The sequence below is a fragment of the Temnothorax curvispinosus genome, unplaced genomic scaffold, assembly GCF_003070985.1.
Source record: "Temnothorax curvispinosus isolate PA1 unplaced genomic scaffold, ASM307098v1 QBEX01018001.1, whole genome shotgun sequence".
Taxonomy (NCBI): domain Eukaryota; kingdom Metazoa; phylum Arthropoda; class Insecta; order Hymenoptera; family Formicidae; genus Temnothorax; species Temnothorax curvispinosus.
In genome coordinates, this window is record NW_020227781.1 from 1 (window position 1) to 17,805 (window position 17,805).

A 17,805-nucleotide genomic window follows, 5' to 3' on the forward strand; every position below is an offset into this window, starting at 1 on the left:
CGATAAACGCAGCTGCTCGACGTCCTCGACGAGGTCCGCGCGAGCGCAAAGCGGTCGAGAATGTCGCAGTCGAGATCGAGAAACGCACGGGTTGTTTCCTCACGCGAGAACGTCAACGTCTGGAACGTCATCCTCGGAAGATAGAGATAGGGTTCCTCCTCTCAACAGTCTCAACCAGGCGGAGGATATGTATTTCAGTAAATGTAAGCACGAATTGAATAAGATTTTCATAGCGAATCCGAATCTCGTCCACGACGTCGTGGACTTTTGGAAATTCGTCGAGAAATACGAGTCCGTGACCGTCAACAAGCGATTGGGCGACAGTGACGAATCTGTGGCCGATTTCGCTCGAAATCGAAATCGAACGTCCATCGGGCTCCCGGAAAAGTATCACAAGTCCCATTGTCTAAACTTGAAGCTTGCTTTGTCCTACGGGGAATTGTTTGCCAGAGTCCCGGAGGCAAAATCTTCGTTGACCGAATCCCGACTGCTCAACTTCCGAGACGTGATACTCTTGTACTTGGACTTTAAGCAAAAGGAGAAATTCGCCAAGTTAAAGAGGCTCCGAGACGCACAAGCCAACTTGCCGGTTGCGCGATACAAAGAGGATATTATCGAGATGGTAAAGATGGAGAAAGTAATCATCGTCGCAGGAGACACTGGTTGCGGGAAATCTACTCAGATCCCTCGATATTTGTACGAAGCTGGTTTCCGGAAGATTGGTAAGGTGCTTTTATCACTTTAGAGAGACCGTTACTCGTCTAAATACAGTCTTAATATTTTCTCATCCGTCGTATATATTCTATCTTCTATCATATATTCTGTGCTCTGTATACAGCATGTACGCAACCCCGAAGAATAGCGTGCATCTCATTAGCGAAACGAGTAGCTTTCGAAACATTGAGCGAGAATCTGAATAAAGTTGGCTATCAGATACGTTTTGAGAAACAGAGGAATCAAGAGACAAACATTACGTTTATAACAGAGGGCTTATTGTTGCGCCAGGTAGCATATCTCTATAAATATCTACAACGTACGTGACGTAACAGACCGAGTCTACGTTTACAACGTACAACGTGTTTTACACAGGTGTCGGGTGAATCAACTTTATCCGCATACGACGTGATAGTCTTGGACGAGGTACACGAACGTCACCTGCATGGGGATTTTTTATTGGGCATTATGAAATGCATCATTAATCAAAAACCTGACTTGAAATTAGTATTAATGTCCGCCACCATTAATATACAACTTTTTAGTACGTATTTCGCAAAGGAAAATGTTAAAATAATAGAGGTAAGTCTCTGCAGTATATTTGGTCATATATATTTTAATAATTCCAAATGCTTGATTGAACGCGCGCGCGTTCGTGCACATTTAAATACTTTTCGGTATAAGCTAAATATACATATCAGGCACACCAATAGGATTTTCCATTTTCTATTTTCCATACAGGTCCCTGGCAGATTGTATCCCATTCAATTGTTCTATCGCCCTGTAACCGTAGAAGACCTCAGATACAAAAATGATCGATTTAATCCCAGTCCATATGTGCAAATAATGCAAATAATTGATCAAAAATATCCAGGTAGGGAAGCCTATATCTTAATACGATAATAATCTAAAATGAAATGAAAAAATCAGTTATAAAGGTTGTAATAAAGAGTAAAAGTAAGACATTTCTTCTCCGTCCTTGTTTACTATTTCATTTTATTCAAAGTTTCCATACAAGTACAAGTGTGTGAAATAATTACAACAATAGGAATATTTCAGTCGACGAAAAGGGTGATTTATTAATATTCTTGAGCGGAATAAGTGAAATTACTGCAGTCGTAGATGCTGCCAAGGAATATAGTATAAAGAAAAATAACTGGATAGTTTTACCACTTCATAGTACTCTCTCTATCGTTGAACAAGACAAGGTATATATATCTTCTCCCGCGCGATACTATTCTGACGAATCACTTTTGTGTGCGTTGCAAAAGAATGTAAAAAAATTATTTTCTCCTCCCTTCCGTTCCTAGGTATTTGATTATGCACCTGACGGTGTTAGGAAATGCATTGTTGCAACTAATATCGCGGAAACTTCTATTACCATTGATGGAATCAGATTTGTCGCTGATAGTGGAAAAGTGAAGGAAATGAGTTACGATCCGTCGTGTAAAATGCAAAGATTGAAAGAATTTTGGATAAGCAAAGCCAGTGCGGAACAAAGAAAAGGGAGAGCAGGCAGGACTGGACCTGGGGTTTGTTACAGGTAACTCTCTCTCTCTCTCTCTCTCTCTCTCTATATATATATATATATATATATATATATATATATATATATATGTATACTCATACTCTACTTCAATCATTTTATTATACATGAAGGAGTATCCAGAGATAAAAAAACACGTGTCCTTTTTCAGAATTTATTCGGAGGAAGAGTACAAGACGTTGGAAAAATATTCAACGCCAGAACTACAACGTGTACCTTTAGATTCTTCACTATTGCAGATGATAGCGATGGGACTTCCTGATGCGCGAAAGTTTCCATTTATAGAACCACCACCAGCCAATAGTCTAGAAAACGCTATACTATCCTTAAAAGATCACGTTGGTATCCTGGGCTATTTTTTGCTTTCCTCGCAAAGTACCAGATATTAAGTTAACTCTTTCCTCACTAGGACGCACTTACGGATAACGAAAAGATCACGTGTATCGGTAAAACCCTGGCTCGGCTGCCCGTTGATATCGCGATAGGGAAGATGTTAATAATGGGATCCATTTTTCATCAGGTGGAACCCGTGTTATCCGTGGCCGCTGCTCTAAGTATACAAACACCGTTCACTAACAGGGCTTACAGGGACACCGAATGTGAGGTACGTAGTGCTAACGTATAAGATAACTGCGCTACTAATATTGCGTATGCAATAATGAAACAATATTATTGCAGACATCTAGAAAGAAGTTGGAATCTGATCATGGTGATCCAATAACGTTATTGAATGCATTTAAAGAATGGCTGGAAGTGAAACAAGAAAATTCACAGGAATATAGAAGCAGTAATAACAGCAGCAGAAAGTGGTGCAGAAGAAGAGGTTTGGAGGAACAACGGTTCTACGAAATGACGAAATTGAGGGCTCAATTTAAAGACTTGCTCCAAGTTAGTTTATGTGCCTCGTACATTCCTTACATCTTATATCTTACACCATGAATGTACATTCGTTACACGACATATCTAATACTACTTTTTGTTTGCTTCTATGTGCTGTATTCTATGTACGTAACATCGTGTGCAGGACTGCAATTTACTCAAGAGCCTCCCAGAACCAAATTCTTCCATGACGAGTGCAGAACGTGCGATAAGGCATGGAGAATTGAAACTTTTGAAATCTCTCAAAAGAACTTACAAGCAAAGTGAGCCTAAAAGGCGTAAACGGTTGAAGGTAGAAACATTCGATATACACGTGGAGGATAATGACGAGGATAATGGAGAGCTCGACATAAAAGATATAGAATTTCGAATGAGGAACGACTCGAGTCAGGTGCAGAATCTTTTAACGGCGTCTACCGCATGTAGCTATAAAGATCTGACAATGTTGAAGTTGATATTATGTAGTGGTTTATATCCACAATTTGCTTGTGCCGACGAGTTTAATTATTGCAAGGTAAATTACTTGAAATTATATTCCGTACGTATAGTTAATACTTAAAGACGTGAATCTAAAGCTCAAAACTAGAAAAGATATTATGTATAGATGTGTGATATTTTGCGCTTTCTGAATATTATAATAAATTTAAAAAAATATTCTGAACTATATCGACAAATATACGTACGAATCGTTCTGTACTTGATTAAAATGATATATTTATATGATAAATGTGTATCTTTAAACTATTGTCCACAGTCTATAAGTGAACAATTATTTCACACAAAAGCGAAACCGTACGTTGCTTTGCATCCAATGAGCTTTTTCGGAAATCATCCACAAGTTCTGCAAATTGATGAAGCGGATATAACGCCAATGCCAGGATTTAAGAGCAAGACTCCTGTAAGCTCGAAACATCAGATATTGGCGTATCTGTAAGTCTTTATTATACATATAGCTTATAGCTCATAGCTCTGTTAATAACTTGCCGAATGTGAGTAAATTTAAACGCTTTATATAATATGCCAATATTATTAATAGATCCCTCTTGGAAACTACAAAACCGTATCTGGTAAATACTTTAAGAATGCCTGCTGCACAAACGTTGCTATTATTTGCGCATGAAATAGATACAAATAGTACGTTCTCCATGTAAGTTACTTTGTAAATTTTATAATTTCCTAATGGAATATATAGCAACAGTTTGATAATACGATGTAAAACGGCCTTTACGTCTTATAGAATAGCATGCGATTCGTGGCTGATGTTAGAGTTTCCTGTTCCTGACAGTGGTCAAGTTTTATTATTGAAAGCTGCCAAATTAAGAAATAAATGGGATTTCTTATTAAATCAGCAATTACAAGGCAAGAAATGCATTTCAGATTATTAAGTTTATGCGCGCGCGCGCGCGCGCGCGTGTGTTTGTTTGTGTGTGTTTCTTTTAAGTAAATCTAGATTAAATGTGCCGTGTAAAATTATACATGTGTTATGTTATGTTAGGATCCGACAGTGCTGACGACGAAAGAAAAGATTTTAGTAAAGTTGAGCAAAGTCTTACGTACGACGTGATCGAATATATGCATACTACGATACCATATACCATAAGACGGCTGTTACCAGCCGATCTGAAAATAATGTACGTTGGCAACGGCAATAATGACACGAGTATAGAGCCTAATCCTTTCCAATCCGATTTTAAAAGTATACCAAACATAATTAAAGGTGGAGCTTGTGTGACAAATACTATCACGTATAATTGGTGAGTACTTGGAAGTAATTGGTGAAAAAATATTAATATACTGTAAGATGTGATAACTTAAATTGTCACTGTATATATAAAATGTAAAAGTAAATATTAGATTGGATACAATGATCAATGTTTTTAATGAAACTTTCATTGTTACATTATAGCATAAAAGAAAGTACGTGGAGTGAACAGCTAATTGTAGAAATGCAAGAAACCGAATGGCATTGTGAAAATTGTGATCTTCGAGCACGTCTATCGAGTATCGAAAAACTTCAACATCAGAACTCTTGCACAATCGCAGATACGATTAGTGTCGATAAAAAGAGTGAAAATATCATACGTAAAGCTAATAGTCAAGCATACGAATGTCCTGATTGTTCGCTAACATTATATTTCACGCCTATCGAAATATTGAAGCATAAAAAATTGCACATCAAAGCAAGCTAAGACATCTATCGATTGTATATAAATGCATTATGTATTGTTTATTGGAAGGTAATGTTTTTTTTTTTTTTTTTACATATAAATAGTTCTCTTTTTATTTCGTAGAAATATACAACAAGCGTTTCATCGAAAAGTAATATGCCTATTCACAGAATTCTACATATTACCTATCTACACACGTAAATTCAGAAGACATAAAAACAGTTATCTTCCTTTAAATATTTATACAAAATAATAAACGTAATATTCTACTATTCACAAACACTTTTCGACTCCAAAGATTATTCTTTACACAAGATTATATATTCGAAAAATTTAGAAACGTTCACGCAATAAAAAGAGGATAAACAGGAAGGACGTTTCTCGCACGTATATAGAATTTGTAACATATCAAGTCCATGGCAAGAAATTTGCAAACATAAAACATCCTACGATTGTATATCCTATAAAGTAAAATAATACAAATTTATCTTGCAATGTATATCGATTTTGAGATAAGAAAAATACTTTCCACTTGGAACACATATTTTCGTCACTTTCGTATCGTAAATCGATATGGTCAACGCATTTGTGAGACACGGTCAACGCGCAATACCAATATGGCAAGGGAGTTGCAGAGGCTAATAAACGTGTGCTGACTTGGATATGTACAAAGAATAAGCAAAATATGGTTAGAAATAAACCATGTACCACAAAGACAAACATGTTCAATGGATATTTCTTTACAACAGCACCTTCGCTTTTCGCCTTGCTGTCAAAAAATCCTAACAAATACCATTCATCCCTATATTCACGAGAAAATTCTTTTATGCACTGCGACATAATATACAATATCGGGAGAGCTAAAATAAAATTTGGTATTTGTTTAAATTGATAATATCTTAAGAATCCTACATTCCAATATGTTCTTTGCACATACGAATATGCTAAAGGCAACGTAGCATTACACCACGTTATATCTATACTACCTGGTAGACATAGATTATTGTCTGTGGCATATTGTAAAATGTGAGCTGGCAATAACGACTTATCGTCGAACGTAGAAGTACAAAATTTCATATAATTGTATATTTGTAAAAGAACAAATGGAGATAGTGATATAATTATTGTGCGTAACATGGCAAAATAGTTTTTTAATTTGATTAATTTCAAAATATGCCACAAGACTGATAGTACGTCGTGCTTTCGTTGATGTTTTTCTATTCTTTCCGACGTGCACAAATTTTTAAGCCCGAAATATATAGGGAAGCCAATGTTGACGACACCATTTGATCTCACCAAAGTTGACAAAGCCACGGGAAAACAGATGGTAGATATACCTTCGATACTTCCAAGCATGGTATAAAATGTTAAATACGCAAACATGGATTCTGAATATAGAGCTGAGAAAAATATGCTAGCCGGGTTTATACAGTAAAGTATCGCTGCTTTATACGCCGTTATGGTATTTTGAAATACACGCTCAGTGAGATCATAAAAGATAATAGCCGATTTTACAAAACACACGAAATTAATCAAAATCGCAGCAAGGATCATCGTACTTTGGATGTTGAATGAAGGAAAGATTTTTGTCAAAATAACAGCGATAATGCGAATCATAGCTGGATACAACGGATAAAAAGCGAGAGTATTTTCATACGTGTATCCATATCTTGCAATATGTAAAAAGTACTCTCCATCCCAACATGTAAGGCCATTGAACAGAAAATTAATTATTCGGTCCCAGGAGGAAACTTTCTCCGCAGAAAGGTCTAAAGGTCTTTTAAACGCGTCCGCGTGATGATCGGGGATTGATACATTGAAAATTACTTGTAATATTAATATCGCGATTCTAGTGGTGATCGCGAACCAAAGAACTTTCTTTCTCGGCGCGTACATTTCGCGCTGCTTTTGCGCAAAGTGCGCTTGAATTTCTATAACCGTATAGCCCCGGACGTACATCCATCTACGCGTAATAAATTAAGAAATAAATCTCTCGTAATCACGTTGCTCGTGGTCTACGTATATCTGCCAGTGATTCATATTTGTGGTTTCCTGTGTGGACACTCTTATCGTCTACGACGAGGAAGTAGTCTAATCAGGCCGCTTGTAACGCACCAAACTCGGTAGAGATCACTCGCGGTAGAACGTGCTGCAGCTCTGAATAAATGAGTGCTAGATGAGTGCTGGATATTGCTGGATATTGCTGGAAAAGATCATTCTGTGTAGCGTTAATGGAGAACAACATGTATCTCGCCTTAAATTTATTCATTATCGTAATTAATTTTTCATTAATTGTTGCACAAAACGCTACAACACAACGGCAACCTCCACTTACACCTACGCTGGACCCGAATAGACGTACGTATAAATACATATGTATCTCATACATTATATCTCAAGCTATATAAATCTGATAGCTTTGGTTGATCTGAATTTCTTTCTTATCTCTTACATGAATTCGCGCTTTACTTTTTTCTCGCGCATTTTACAGTTTCCACATATTGAATTGATATAAAAATACACTAAGATATGTCCTATATGCTAGATTTCAAGAAGCCAGACAAGAACGTGGTCGGTGAAACGTTCGCCAAGGACTTGACAGATTGGTTGTTTACCGGATGTTGGGGTGGAAATAACAATCAACGAAATAAATGCTCACCGTATCGCACAGCATCGAATATCGAATATCCTGGTTACGATGGATGGTACAACAACGTTGGTAGACCGGAACTAGGTGCGGTCGATACTCCGTTGTTAAGAAGACTGCCAGCAGCTTATGAAGATGGAGTGTATAAACCTTCAGGCTCTAAAAGACCGGAACCATTAGAGATAAGTGAGAAGCTGTTGAGCGGAAAAATTGGATCTAAATCAAGAACGGGGAGAAACGCTCTACTTGTATTTTTCGGTACGCGAAAAACCGATTCGTCTTATACAATCTTACGTATCTTAAAAATTACATTATTATTATTTGTAAATACCTCGAAAATATAACATATATTATATCATATCATATGATATGTATGTATGTTATGTCAAATATGTTATGTATAAATTTCAAATCTCTCTCTCTCTCTCTCTCTCTCTCTCTCTCTCTGCGCAATTTGAAAAAATATGTGCTCAACAGGCCAACAGGTGGTGGAGGAAATTTTAGATGCTCAGAGACCAGCTTGCCCGCCCGAGTATATTAACATAAAAATTCCGAAAAACCATCGATACAGAATAAATAAACCGGGGCACACGGAAATGCCTGTTTTACGTACACGGTACGATCATCGGACGGGCCATTCGCCGAACAATCCTCGTCAACAGGTATGACACGAGCTCCCCTCCGACAATGCTTTCCGAGCGCGCACAGATTTAAATAGATTGCGATTGCAGCTGAACGAGATCACGCCATTCTTAGACGGTGGATTGATCTACGGTACATCCAAAGCGTGGTCCGACGTTTTAAGAACGAGCACTGGGGGAATATTGCAGGAGGACGGGCAACTTGCGTCGTCGGATTTTCCTCTGTATCCGGACTACAACACCGTTAGATTACCGATGGCCAATCCACCGCCGCCTATTCATCATCATCAATATGTCTCGCGACATTACACCGAGAGCGTCACCAGATATTTCAGTGAGTGAGAAAGTTTATTATACAAACAATATACAACAAATAACATATAGAGATACGTGCTAAGAATTTTGTCAGAATTTTGTGCCGCAGATGCGTTTAGCGTAGTCGGCTATATGATGCTCCTTCGGGGTACATTCGTACTCGATCTTCTCCGAATAAGGCATCGGGACGTCGATGCCGGCGCATCGGACCGCAGGTGCGTCGAGCTGAAAAAAGACTGGATTCTCCATGACTGTCGCGACAATCTCGGATCCTACTCCGCATCTAGGCCAGCCCAGTTCAACGGTCATTAGTCTGTGCGTTTTGCCGATCGACTTGAATACCGTATCCCAGTCCAAGGGTCTTAGCGATCGTAGATTGATAACTTCCGCCTCGATACCTTGCCCAGCCAACAGCTCGGCCGCTTGAACCGTATACACGTACGCCTGGCCGTGCGTCACTAGAGTGATGTGCTTGCCAGGCTTCTCCACCTTGGCCTTGCCAATAGGTATCTGGTAGTCCTTGTCCATAGCTTGGTCGGATACGGGAAATTCAATGTTGTAAAGTAGCTCGCTCTCCAGCATGATGACAGGATCGGGATCTCGCACAGCCGCCTTCAAGCAGCCCCTGTAATCCTCGCAGGTCGACGGCGACACGACCTTCAAGCCGGGCGCGCTCATGAACCACGCGGCAAAGCACTGAGAATGCTGCGCGGCCAAACCTTTGGCGTTACCGTTCGGACCGCGAAATAGGATGGGAATGGGAAATCTTCCGGCGGACATGTAGAGATTCTTCGCGGCGCCATTGATAATACGGTCGATGGCTTGCATGGAGAAATTGAAGGTCATAAACTCGCATATCGGCCTTAGGCCTAGGAGCGCCGCGCCGATGGCGATACCACAGAATCCAGCCTCCGTGATCGGCGTGTCGATCAACCGCTTGTCGCCGTACTTCTTCCAGAGACCGCGCGTTATCTTGTAAGCGCCGTCGAATTCCGCGACCTCCTCACCTATTATGAATACCCTTTCGTCCCGAGCCAGCTCCTCGTCGAGGGCCGTATTCAACGCGTCGCGCACTGTCATCTTCGTCATCGATCTGCGGAACGCTTGGCTTTCGCCAAGGATACGCTGCCTCGTTACTCGCGTCAGCATTCCTTTACTTACAGCACTCCTCGACAGTCGAGAAAGATCGGATCTTCAATCGGACGAACAAATTTATATTTCTGCCCTTCTATTCGCGCGGCAGAAGCAACGCTTGTTGCGTCGCCGTCAACACATATGTGTGTTTCAGAATTAGGAAATCCTCGAGGGAACGAAAATCCGTTCTTGCTCACTTTCGGTATAATATGGTTCAGATGGCACAATTTCGTGGCATCTCACATTAAACGCCTCAATCCAAAATGGTCGAGCGACAAAGTTTACAACGAGGCCCGTAAGTGGGTGATAGCGGTTCAGCAACACATTGTCGTCAACGAATGGTTACCTTCGTGGCTGGACGATAGACTTCCTGCGTATGAAGGTAAGAAAGATCAATTTTCATACAAGAAGAGCAGCTGCCGCTCTTAATCTATATGCGATCCAAATGACACGTTGTTCGTTGTTCAAAGGTTACAATCCCAATATTGATCCGCAGATAGATCAATTTTTCCAATCGGCTGCTTTCCGCTTCGGGCATACCTTGGTTCCACCAGGTAAGCAACGCTCCAGTTGACAGCTCCACTGATCAAACGGACAATATTATGGCCCCGTTGCTCTTGCCTCTTATTCACGTGTTTGCGTCGTTCTTTTCATTCACGTGTATGTATGTACTACATACATACAAGATGATGCAAAAAAGACCTAAGATTTTTAATAATGAACGCAGGGGGGAGGGGGAGGTTTAATATTTAATTAAACCTCCGCATCACGTGAAAATCATCATGGAAATCATATATAAAGCTGCGCGTTATAATAACCTACGCGTGTGTGCCTCGTTATAGTAGTTATAATACGTGTAATAATAATGAAATAACATAATGAAATAACATCGACACGCAATAATCGCAATAATCATTCTGTTGTGTCCAGGTGTGTACTTACGCAACTATGGGAGAAATAATTGTTCCTTGGAATCACACCCAATTAGAACATGCAACAATTACTGGATGTCACAGGTATCTTGCAATGACACCTACATTACACATTACACATGTTTTGATTTTCGACGTCGATTACGACGTTACGACGTTCGAAACGTGTTTGTGCGTAATGTATGTACATGATGAATCGTTGTACTTAGAATTCTCTCCATGCCAATTTAACAAGAATAAAGGATGTTATCGATGTGGAGAAATTACTAATGGGAATGGCTATTCAATTATGCGAAGAGGAGGATCATAAAATCGTTGAAGATCTACGGGGCAGTTTGTTCGGTCCATTAGAATTTTCCAGAAGAGATTTAATGGCACTTAATATTCAGAGAGGACGTGACCATGGAGTACCTGATTACAATAGTGCCCGTCGTGCCTACGGTCTGGCGGAAGTTAAAAACGTATCCCATTTTAATCGCGTGAATGTCACGGTACGTTGTATAAAACTCATTTCTCTCCTATATTCCTATATTTGTGCCGCAGCACGATATAAAAGATACACATCCGTCGTGTTTCGGGTAAGATACGGGAGGAGTTTCTCAGATTGTACAACAATTCGTTCGATGACGTGGATGTCTGGGTAGGCGGAATACTAGAGACTGGTGATGGACCCGGAGAGTTGTTTCAAAGAATCATTCGTGATCAGTTTCAGCGAATACGCGACGGTGACAGGTTTTGGTACAATAATACCGCAAATAGGTGCGTACGTGCAAATTCCTGTTTCAGTTTACCTCCTCCCATTTCACGTTTGCATATCATATCCTCCATATGATTTTCTTTGTAGACTTTTCACCGACAAGGAAGTTGAAAGACTGGAACAATTATCGTTTTACGATGTGCTAATGTGTACCACTAAGATGGACTGGAATGATATTCCAAAGAATCCTTTCAGAGTTCCTACCACAGGTAAAGAAAGAGATACATGTTGATTCGCAATGGTTGATGGTAATTAAAATAACTAGATATACCTAGATATTGTCGCTGCTTTTACAGCGAATGGCATACATCCCAGTTGTATCAATAATAAAATTGTGAAAGAAGGCAGATGTACAAATGGTCCCTGTTTTCACGCCGATCAAATAGACGAATACACAATTGAGACGTGCACAGAGCCTGGAACTTATGATTTTTTCTCCAACAGCGGCATATCCTTCATCTTTACATTCTTAGGTGTATCAACGTTGTTTTTTGGTAAAAATCCTGTTACTCCCATTCAAGTCTCTTGTGACGATGTCACATCACTTAATCCTAATACTACGTTTGACGCAGGTTTTATTACATTAATCGGTTTTAAAATACAATTCAAAGATAAGAAATCAGCGAAAGAAAATGTTATGTATAGAAAAGTAGACCATAGTGATAACATAGGTATTATACATACCGGTAAGTTTTCAACAAGCACTTATGTCATACATGTATGTCATATCTCACACGTGTATTAACGAAGATATTGTTTCGTCAACAGCTAGCGAATGGCAGGAGCCAAGAGCTTCTCTGAGATGCGTAATATTAGTGCCAAACGTAAGAAAGAACCAACTGGAGGTGAAAAATCAATTGGGGCACCTGATACGCGCGGTGGATTTTCCATCCAATAGCAGGGTCACGGTATCTTTCCTTTCCTTCCTTTTCTTTCTCCTTTTCTTCAATGATACATCAATAACATACGCGCTACCTTCTTCTTTCCTCTTACAGATTTACTGTGCATCTGACAGTCATTATACGTTGATTCGTGTACATCACAGTTACGACTTAGTGCTAAAGTTCGATTCTGACTTTTTGAGAAGCGCATTTATAAAAGCATTTGAAAAATTTATATCAGAAATCTCAACGTCCGGGGATGCACGCTTAGTGCAAATGATAACTAATACCACGCATGCGGCACTACTTAAGCAAGCGATAACCAAGAAGCACCGTCAAAAAAAATTAGAAATGTTTTTCCGTGTTGTATTTGCGCAGGTATATCTCTTTTCTCTCTTTTTCTTTGTTGAAATAAACGTAAGACAAAAAATATATTTAAATAATATCTTATTTAACTAGAAATTTTTATCGAGACTCGTGTAATACATGTCCGCGAAATGTCTTCAGGCATTCCATATCGCGCATACGGAAGAAGAAATTTTAAAAATAGATTCGACAGTGGCACGAGAAGTAATTTATACCGAGTTGACCATCATAGAATTTGCGGAAGCCCTGAGTATGCGACCGGACGCCGAGTTCGTAAAGAAGGTGACATTTGTGTCAAATAACACGTCGTGCTAACGATCCGAATACGTCAAAGATATCGAAAGATTTATGTTTGCAGATATTTCATCTAGTGGACAAGGATAGAAACGGCTTCATATCGTTTCGGGAATTTGTCGATATGTTGGTGATATTTCTGAAGGGTTCTGCTGAGGAGAAGATGAAGTTGATGTTTGACATGTACGACATCAATGGTACAGGAAGACTGAAGAGAGAAGAGTTCTCAAATATGTTAAGGTTGTACACCTTATATCAATCGTCTAATTCTAAACAACGCTTTCACGTGCGTCTGCTGCATATGTGATGTATCAAAGTGTGATTACAGTACCTACGTTATTGTTAAACATATACATGTACGTAGATCATTTATGGAGACCGTCAACGCTGACGTCACGGACGATGAGCTGGAAGCTTTGGTGCAATCCATGATGTATCACGCTGACTTGGCGAATAAAGAGAGGATAAATCTACAAGACTTTCAGCAGATACTAAGTGACTTTAATGATAAATTTAATTACGCGGAATTGGAATTCAACGTGCCTACGGACGGGAAAAGCAACAGGAAACTTCACGCGGGCGTGAAGACAGTTAGATCGACGTTTATTGGCGAGGTACAAAAGACGGTGGAGAGTCTGTATGCCGATCCAAGCGAATTGCAATCCAGAGTCGAGGGCAAAGTTGAAAGCGTTGAACGAGATGCAAAGGAAGAGAAAATTAATAGCGAAATTATCGACAAGGACGAAAAAATTGTCGAAGAAATTAAGAGACACTCGGACGATTATTGGTATCCTATAATGAAGTACCTTGCTAACAAACGACTGCAGATATTCTGGGCATGTTTATACACTTTGTTCCTGCTTGGGATTTTCGCGGAACGAGTATATTGTACGTCCTTCGAGTCAATCCAATCTTTTTCGCGCGATGGTAAACGATCCGCTTTTACAGATTACTCCGTACAACGGGAACATTCTGGTTTAAGACGGATATTAGGCTACGGCTTGACTATAACGAGAGGTGCAGCGTCAGCTATGATGTTTACTTATTCTACGTTATTAATTATGATGTGTCACAACACTATCACTATTCTGAGGACCACAACTCTGCAATTCTACATTCCCTTCGATTCAGCGATCGAAATGCACAAGTATATCGCTTGTTGGGCACTGGTGTTTACCGGTGAGATATTCTTATTCAAAGTTGCATGTATCCTTACCTGACACACACACACACACAAACACACACAGCCAATTAAGTCTTCTCTTTTTACTTTTAATACTTTTAGCGTTACATACAATTGGACATGGCTTCAACTTTTATCACATATCTACGCAAACTGCCGATGATCTGACGTGTTTATTTCGCAATTATTTCCACGCGTAAGTTTACTTTGCCTTTTTTAATTATTTCACGTACTTACAATTATTTTATCATACGCATCGTCGTTGCATGACGTTTATTGATGTGATTTCTAGGACGCACGAACTTCCCAAGTTCCATTACTGGTGTTGGGGTACAATGACAGGTATAACGGGAGTATTTTTAACCATTTTGACTGGATTAATATTTGTGTGCTCGTTACCGATGGTACGCAAATCATTCTATAACTGGTTCTCTTTTGTACACTCCTTGTACCCAGCTTTCTATATACTGATGGTTTTACACGGCAGTGGAAGATTAGTACAGGTAATATTGATATTTTTAGTATACATATGATAAATAATAAAATTCAGTTGTATTTTTGTACACTTGAAACGTACGTATTTGCATTACCGGTGGTTGCGTAACTGAAAATCCATTTTATCTTACCATTTGATAGGAGCCATACTTTCATTATTTCTTTCTGGGGCCAGCTATTCTATTTATTCTCGATAAAGTCGTAGCTGTAACTAGAACAACGACAGAAATACCAATACTCAAAGCAGAAATTCTGCCATCAGGTACTTCTTAAGCTTAAGTAACTTGTCTACTTCCTCATGCATATTCATTTACATATATGTCGTATATGTCGTAGATGTAACGTGTATAACATTTCTCAGACCTTTAAATTTTCAATATAAATCTGGTCAGTGGATTAAAATAGCATGCCCAGCGTTACAGACAAATGAGTATCATCCGTTTACTTTATCTTCCGCGCCACACGAAACGAATTTAAGTATACACGTACGAGCGGTCGGACCATGGACCACAAATATTAGGGAGAAACTAGATCTATGCGCAATGTCTAATGAAAACTTACCGATGGTAAGCCTAATGATTATTATTGCATATCGCACATTGGATAATAAATGATTTGCTAACGTAACGAAGTTTTTATGTCATGTCATGTCATGTCATATTATCCATTTATCTCGATAGATTCACATAGATGGCCCGTATGGAGAAGGTCACCAAGATTGGGACAAATATCAAGTGGCAATCATGGTCGGTGGTGGTATAGGTGTCACGCCCTTTGCATCGATACTCAAAGATATCGTTTTTAAGTCGAATTGCAAGTTAAACTTTGGTTGCAAGAAGGTAATAACATCGCCATCGATACTATGATGGTAAAAAGAACAACTGTCGTAAAATTTCTATACGTATTCCATGTATAGGTATATTTCCTTTGGGTAACGAGAACGCAAAAACAATTTGAATGGATGGTCGACATATTGAGAGAGCTCGAAAAAGTAGACGTCAATAAAACAGTGTCTACTCATATTTTTGTTACTCAGTTCTATCAAAAATTCGACCTACGTACGATACTTTTGGTAAGAAAATTATCTAAATTGATAAGCGCAGCTGTGTTATCGTTTAGCTTGACAAGATTTCATCATAAATAATGTTAATTAAATTTACTTTCAGTATATTTGTGAACGTCATTTTCAAAAGATTTCAAATAAGTCTCTGTTTACGGGCTTAAAGGCTGTGACGCATTTTGGACGACCCAAGTTTTCTCAATTTTTCCTATCTATACAGAAGTTACATCCTACTGTAAGTTACATCCTCCTTTTCATTATTATTATTGTCATTATTTATCGTAGTAGTAGTAGTAGTCGTTGTTGGTTGTTGTTGTTGTTGTTATATAATCATCGTCAACAGATGATATTAATTCTATGTCACATAATCCCTCTAGAATCTTACTAGCTGTATCAAATGCTTTCAATTATTTAAATTATACATATAGGTACAACGCGCAGTCGAAACAATTTTTGTTCCAGGCAAATAAGATTGGTGTTTTCAGTTGCGGAACACCAGCTATGACACAAGCAGTAGACGCAGCTTGTAAAGCGATTAATCTAACAGAAATTAACGATACGTTATTTCAGCATCATTATAAAAGCTTCTAATGCCCATTTCTACCAATGTAGATTAACTTTAATCTTGGTTTAACTTACTTTCTATCTTTTTCTAACTTTTAGAGAACTAGGAAAAGATGACAGGTAAGTTAAACCAAGATTAAAATTAACCTGCGTTGATAGAAATGGACATAAGTTATTTAGTATAATATTTTGTATCCGACAGAGACTCAAATGTGTATTTTTCATATTAATTATAATTTTTATATATCTTTATTTTTCTCAACTGGTATTTCTCTAATGAATTACATTCATAAAATATTTTTGATTATGATACATAAACTCCATGTATTTGCATTAATGTTAAAATATCACAAGATAAGTGAGTATTTTCTACACTAACCACGTGAATAATGTGTGTTCGCGCGCGCGTGTGTCGCATCATTCATTAATATCAATAAAATTGTGTAATAATAAGAATTTAAGTGATATTCCTTGACACTCCCAAATTGCAATATTCTTTCACATAACCTAACCTTTCGCATAAATGGATACAAGCTATACTCACACGTATATGCGCTTTATGGTTATAGCCTTTATCACAGTCATAAATCATAAACGTGATCTCGATAAAGATTCCCGCCGTTGTATCCTATTAAATGAATTAAAAAGTACACAAATGACAGAATAACTTTGAAATGGAATATTGGGTTAGGACGATTATATATCGTGTCAAAGTCAAAAACACAATGGTTAGGTTAAGGTCACACTAATTATGTTGTCATGTTGGCAACCCTTTTAACAACCGTTAGGCTGAGTTTCCACTGAGCGCGTCACGCGAGCGTCATCACAAGATATGACTTCTGCACACAGAACGCGAAAATAGCCAATCAACGTGTTGCTTTTCCGTAAGAACCAAAAGTTTATTGGCTACTGCGTCGCTTCTTGCCGCGCGGCAAGCGTTTCCGCGTCCTGTGGGCAGAAGCCATTAACCAATCAAAACATCCCATTTTGATACCGTCACAAGTAATGTAATAAAATGGGATGTTTTGATTGGTTAACTTGTGATGACGCGACGCGTGACGCGCTCAATGGAAACTCAGCCTTAATCGGGGTTTGGTCGAAGTGGCCCTAAACTTGAGGATTTTCTTTCTCTTGATTGATTACATTAGAATTCAATCTCAATTCATACGACCGATTTCACGGTCTCCGATTAACTTGATCCTCCGATTAAACTCAGTAAACTCACTCTG

The 17,805-nt window shown here is 38.7% G+C and overlaps 3 protein-coding genes across 3 annotated transcripts; 2 read left to right on the plus strand and 1 right to left on the minus strand.

Annotated features, from left to right (window-relative positions):
- Positions 1-4: 4 nt before the first annotated feature.
- On the plus strand, positions 5-6,027 carry LOC112468024 (probable ATP-dependent RNA helicase DHX34; the record flags this gene model as incomplete). Its single annotated transcript, XM_025037019.1, has 15 exons — positions 5-722; positions 839-1,005; positions 1,090-1,296; positions 1,456-1,588; positions 1,774-1,922; positions 2,025-2,257; positions 2,412-2,598; positions 2,670-2,864; positions 2,939-3,148; positions 3,285-3,653; positions 3,894-4,069; positions 4,176-4,286; positions 4,377-4,498; positions 4,635-4,893; positions 5,046-6,027. Coding segments are annotated over 15 exons (3,519 nt in total), but the record flags the coding sequence as incomplete, so codon positions are not given.
- Positions 6,028-7,456: 1,429 nt separating this feature from the next.
- Positions 7,457-17,032, plus strand: LOC112468031 (dual oxidase 2-like). Its single transcript, XM_025037032.1, has 26 exons — positions 7,457-7,665; positions 7,853-8,212; positions 8,432-8,616; positions 8,686-8,929; positions 10,199-10,426; positions 10,515-10,598; positions 10,975-11,060; positions 11,186-11,467; positions 11,560-11,735; positions 11,821-11,942; positions 12,030-12,227; positions 12,306-12,419; positions 12,502-12,641; positions 12,729-12,992; positions 13,122-13,262; positions 13,339-13,514; positions 13,639-14,162; positions 14,223-14,453; positions 14,560-14,653; positions 14,750-14,960; positions 15,094-15,214; positions 15,289-15,518; positions 15,633-15,791; positions 15,869-16,024; positions 16,119-16,247; positions 16,475-17,032. The coding sequence occupies exons 1-26, from the start codon at positions 7,539-7,541 to the stop codon at positions 16,601-16,603; spliced, it is 4,911 nt and encodes a 1,636-aa protein (XP_024892800.1). The 5' UTR covers positions 7,457-7,538; the 3' UTR covers positions 16,604-17,032.
- On the minus strand, positions 8,927-10,291 carry LOC112468030 (pyruvate dehydrogenase E1 component subunit beta, mitochondrial-like). Its single transcript, XM_025037031.1, has one exon. It carries the CDS (start codon positions 10,057-10,059, stop codon positions 9,001-9,003), a length of 1,059 nt encoding a protein of 352 aa, XP_024892799.1. The 5' UTR covers positions 10,060-10,291; the 3' UTR covers positions 8,927-9,000.
- Positions 17,033-17,805: the final 773 nt, after the last annotated feature.

Excerpts from the sequence above, each read along its gene's own strand:
- LOC112468031 (XM_025037032.1), top strand. The coding sequence starts at position 7,539 with ATGGAGAACAACATGTATCTCGCCTTAAATTTATTCATTATCGTAATT. Across the intron at positions 14,454-14,559 it reads TTGGGCACTGGTGTTTACCG|CGTTACATACAATTGGACAT; the intron begins GTGAGATATTCT and ends TAATACTTTTAG. Across the intron at positions 16,025-16,118 it reads ACCTACGTACGATACTTTTG|TATATTTGTGAACGTCATTT; the intron begins GTAAGAAAATTA and ends ATTTACTTTCAG.
- LOC112468030 (XM_025037031.1), bottom strand. The coding sequence starts at position 10,059 with ATGCTGACGCGAGTAACGAGGCAGCGTATCCTTGGCGAAAGCCAAGCG.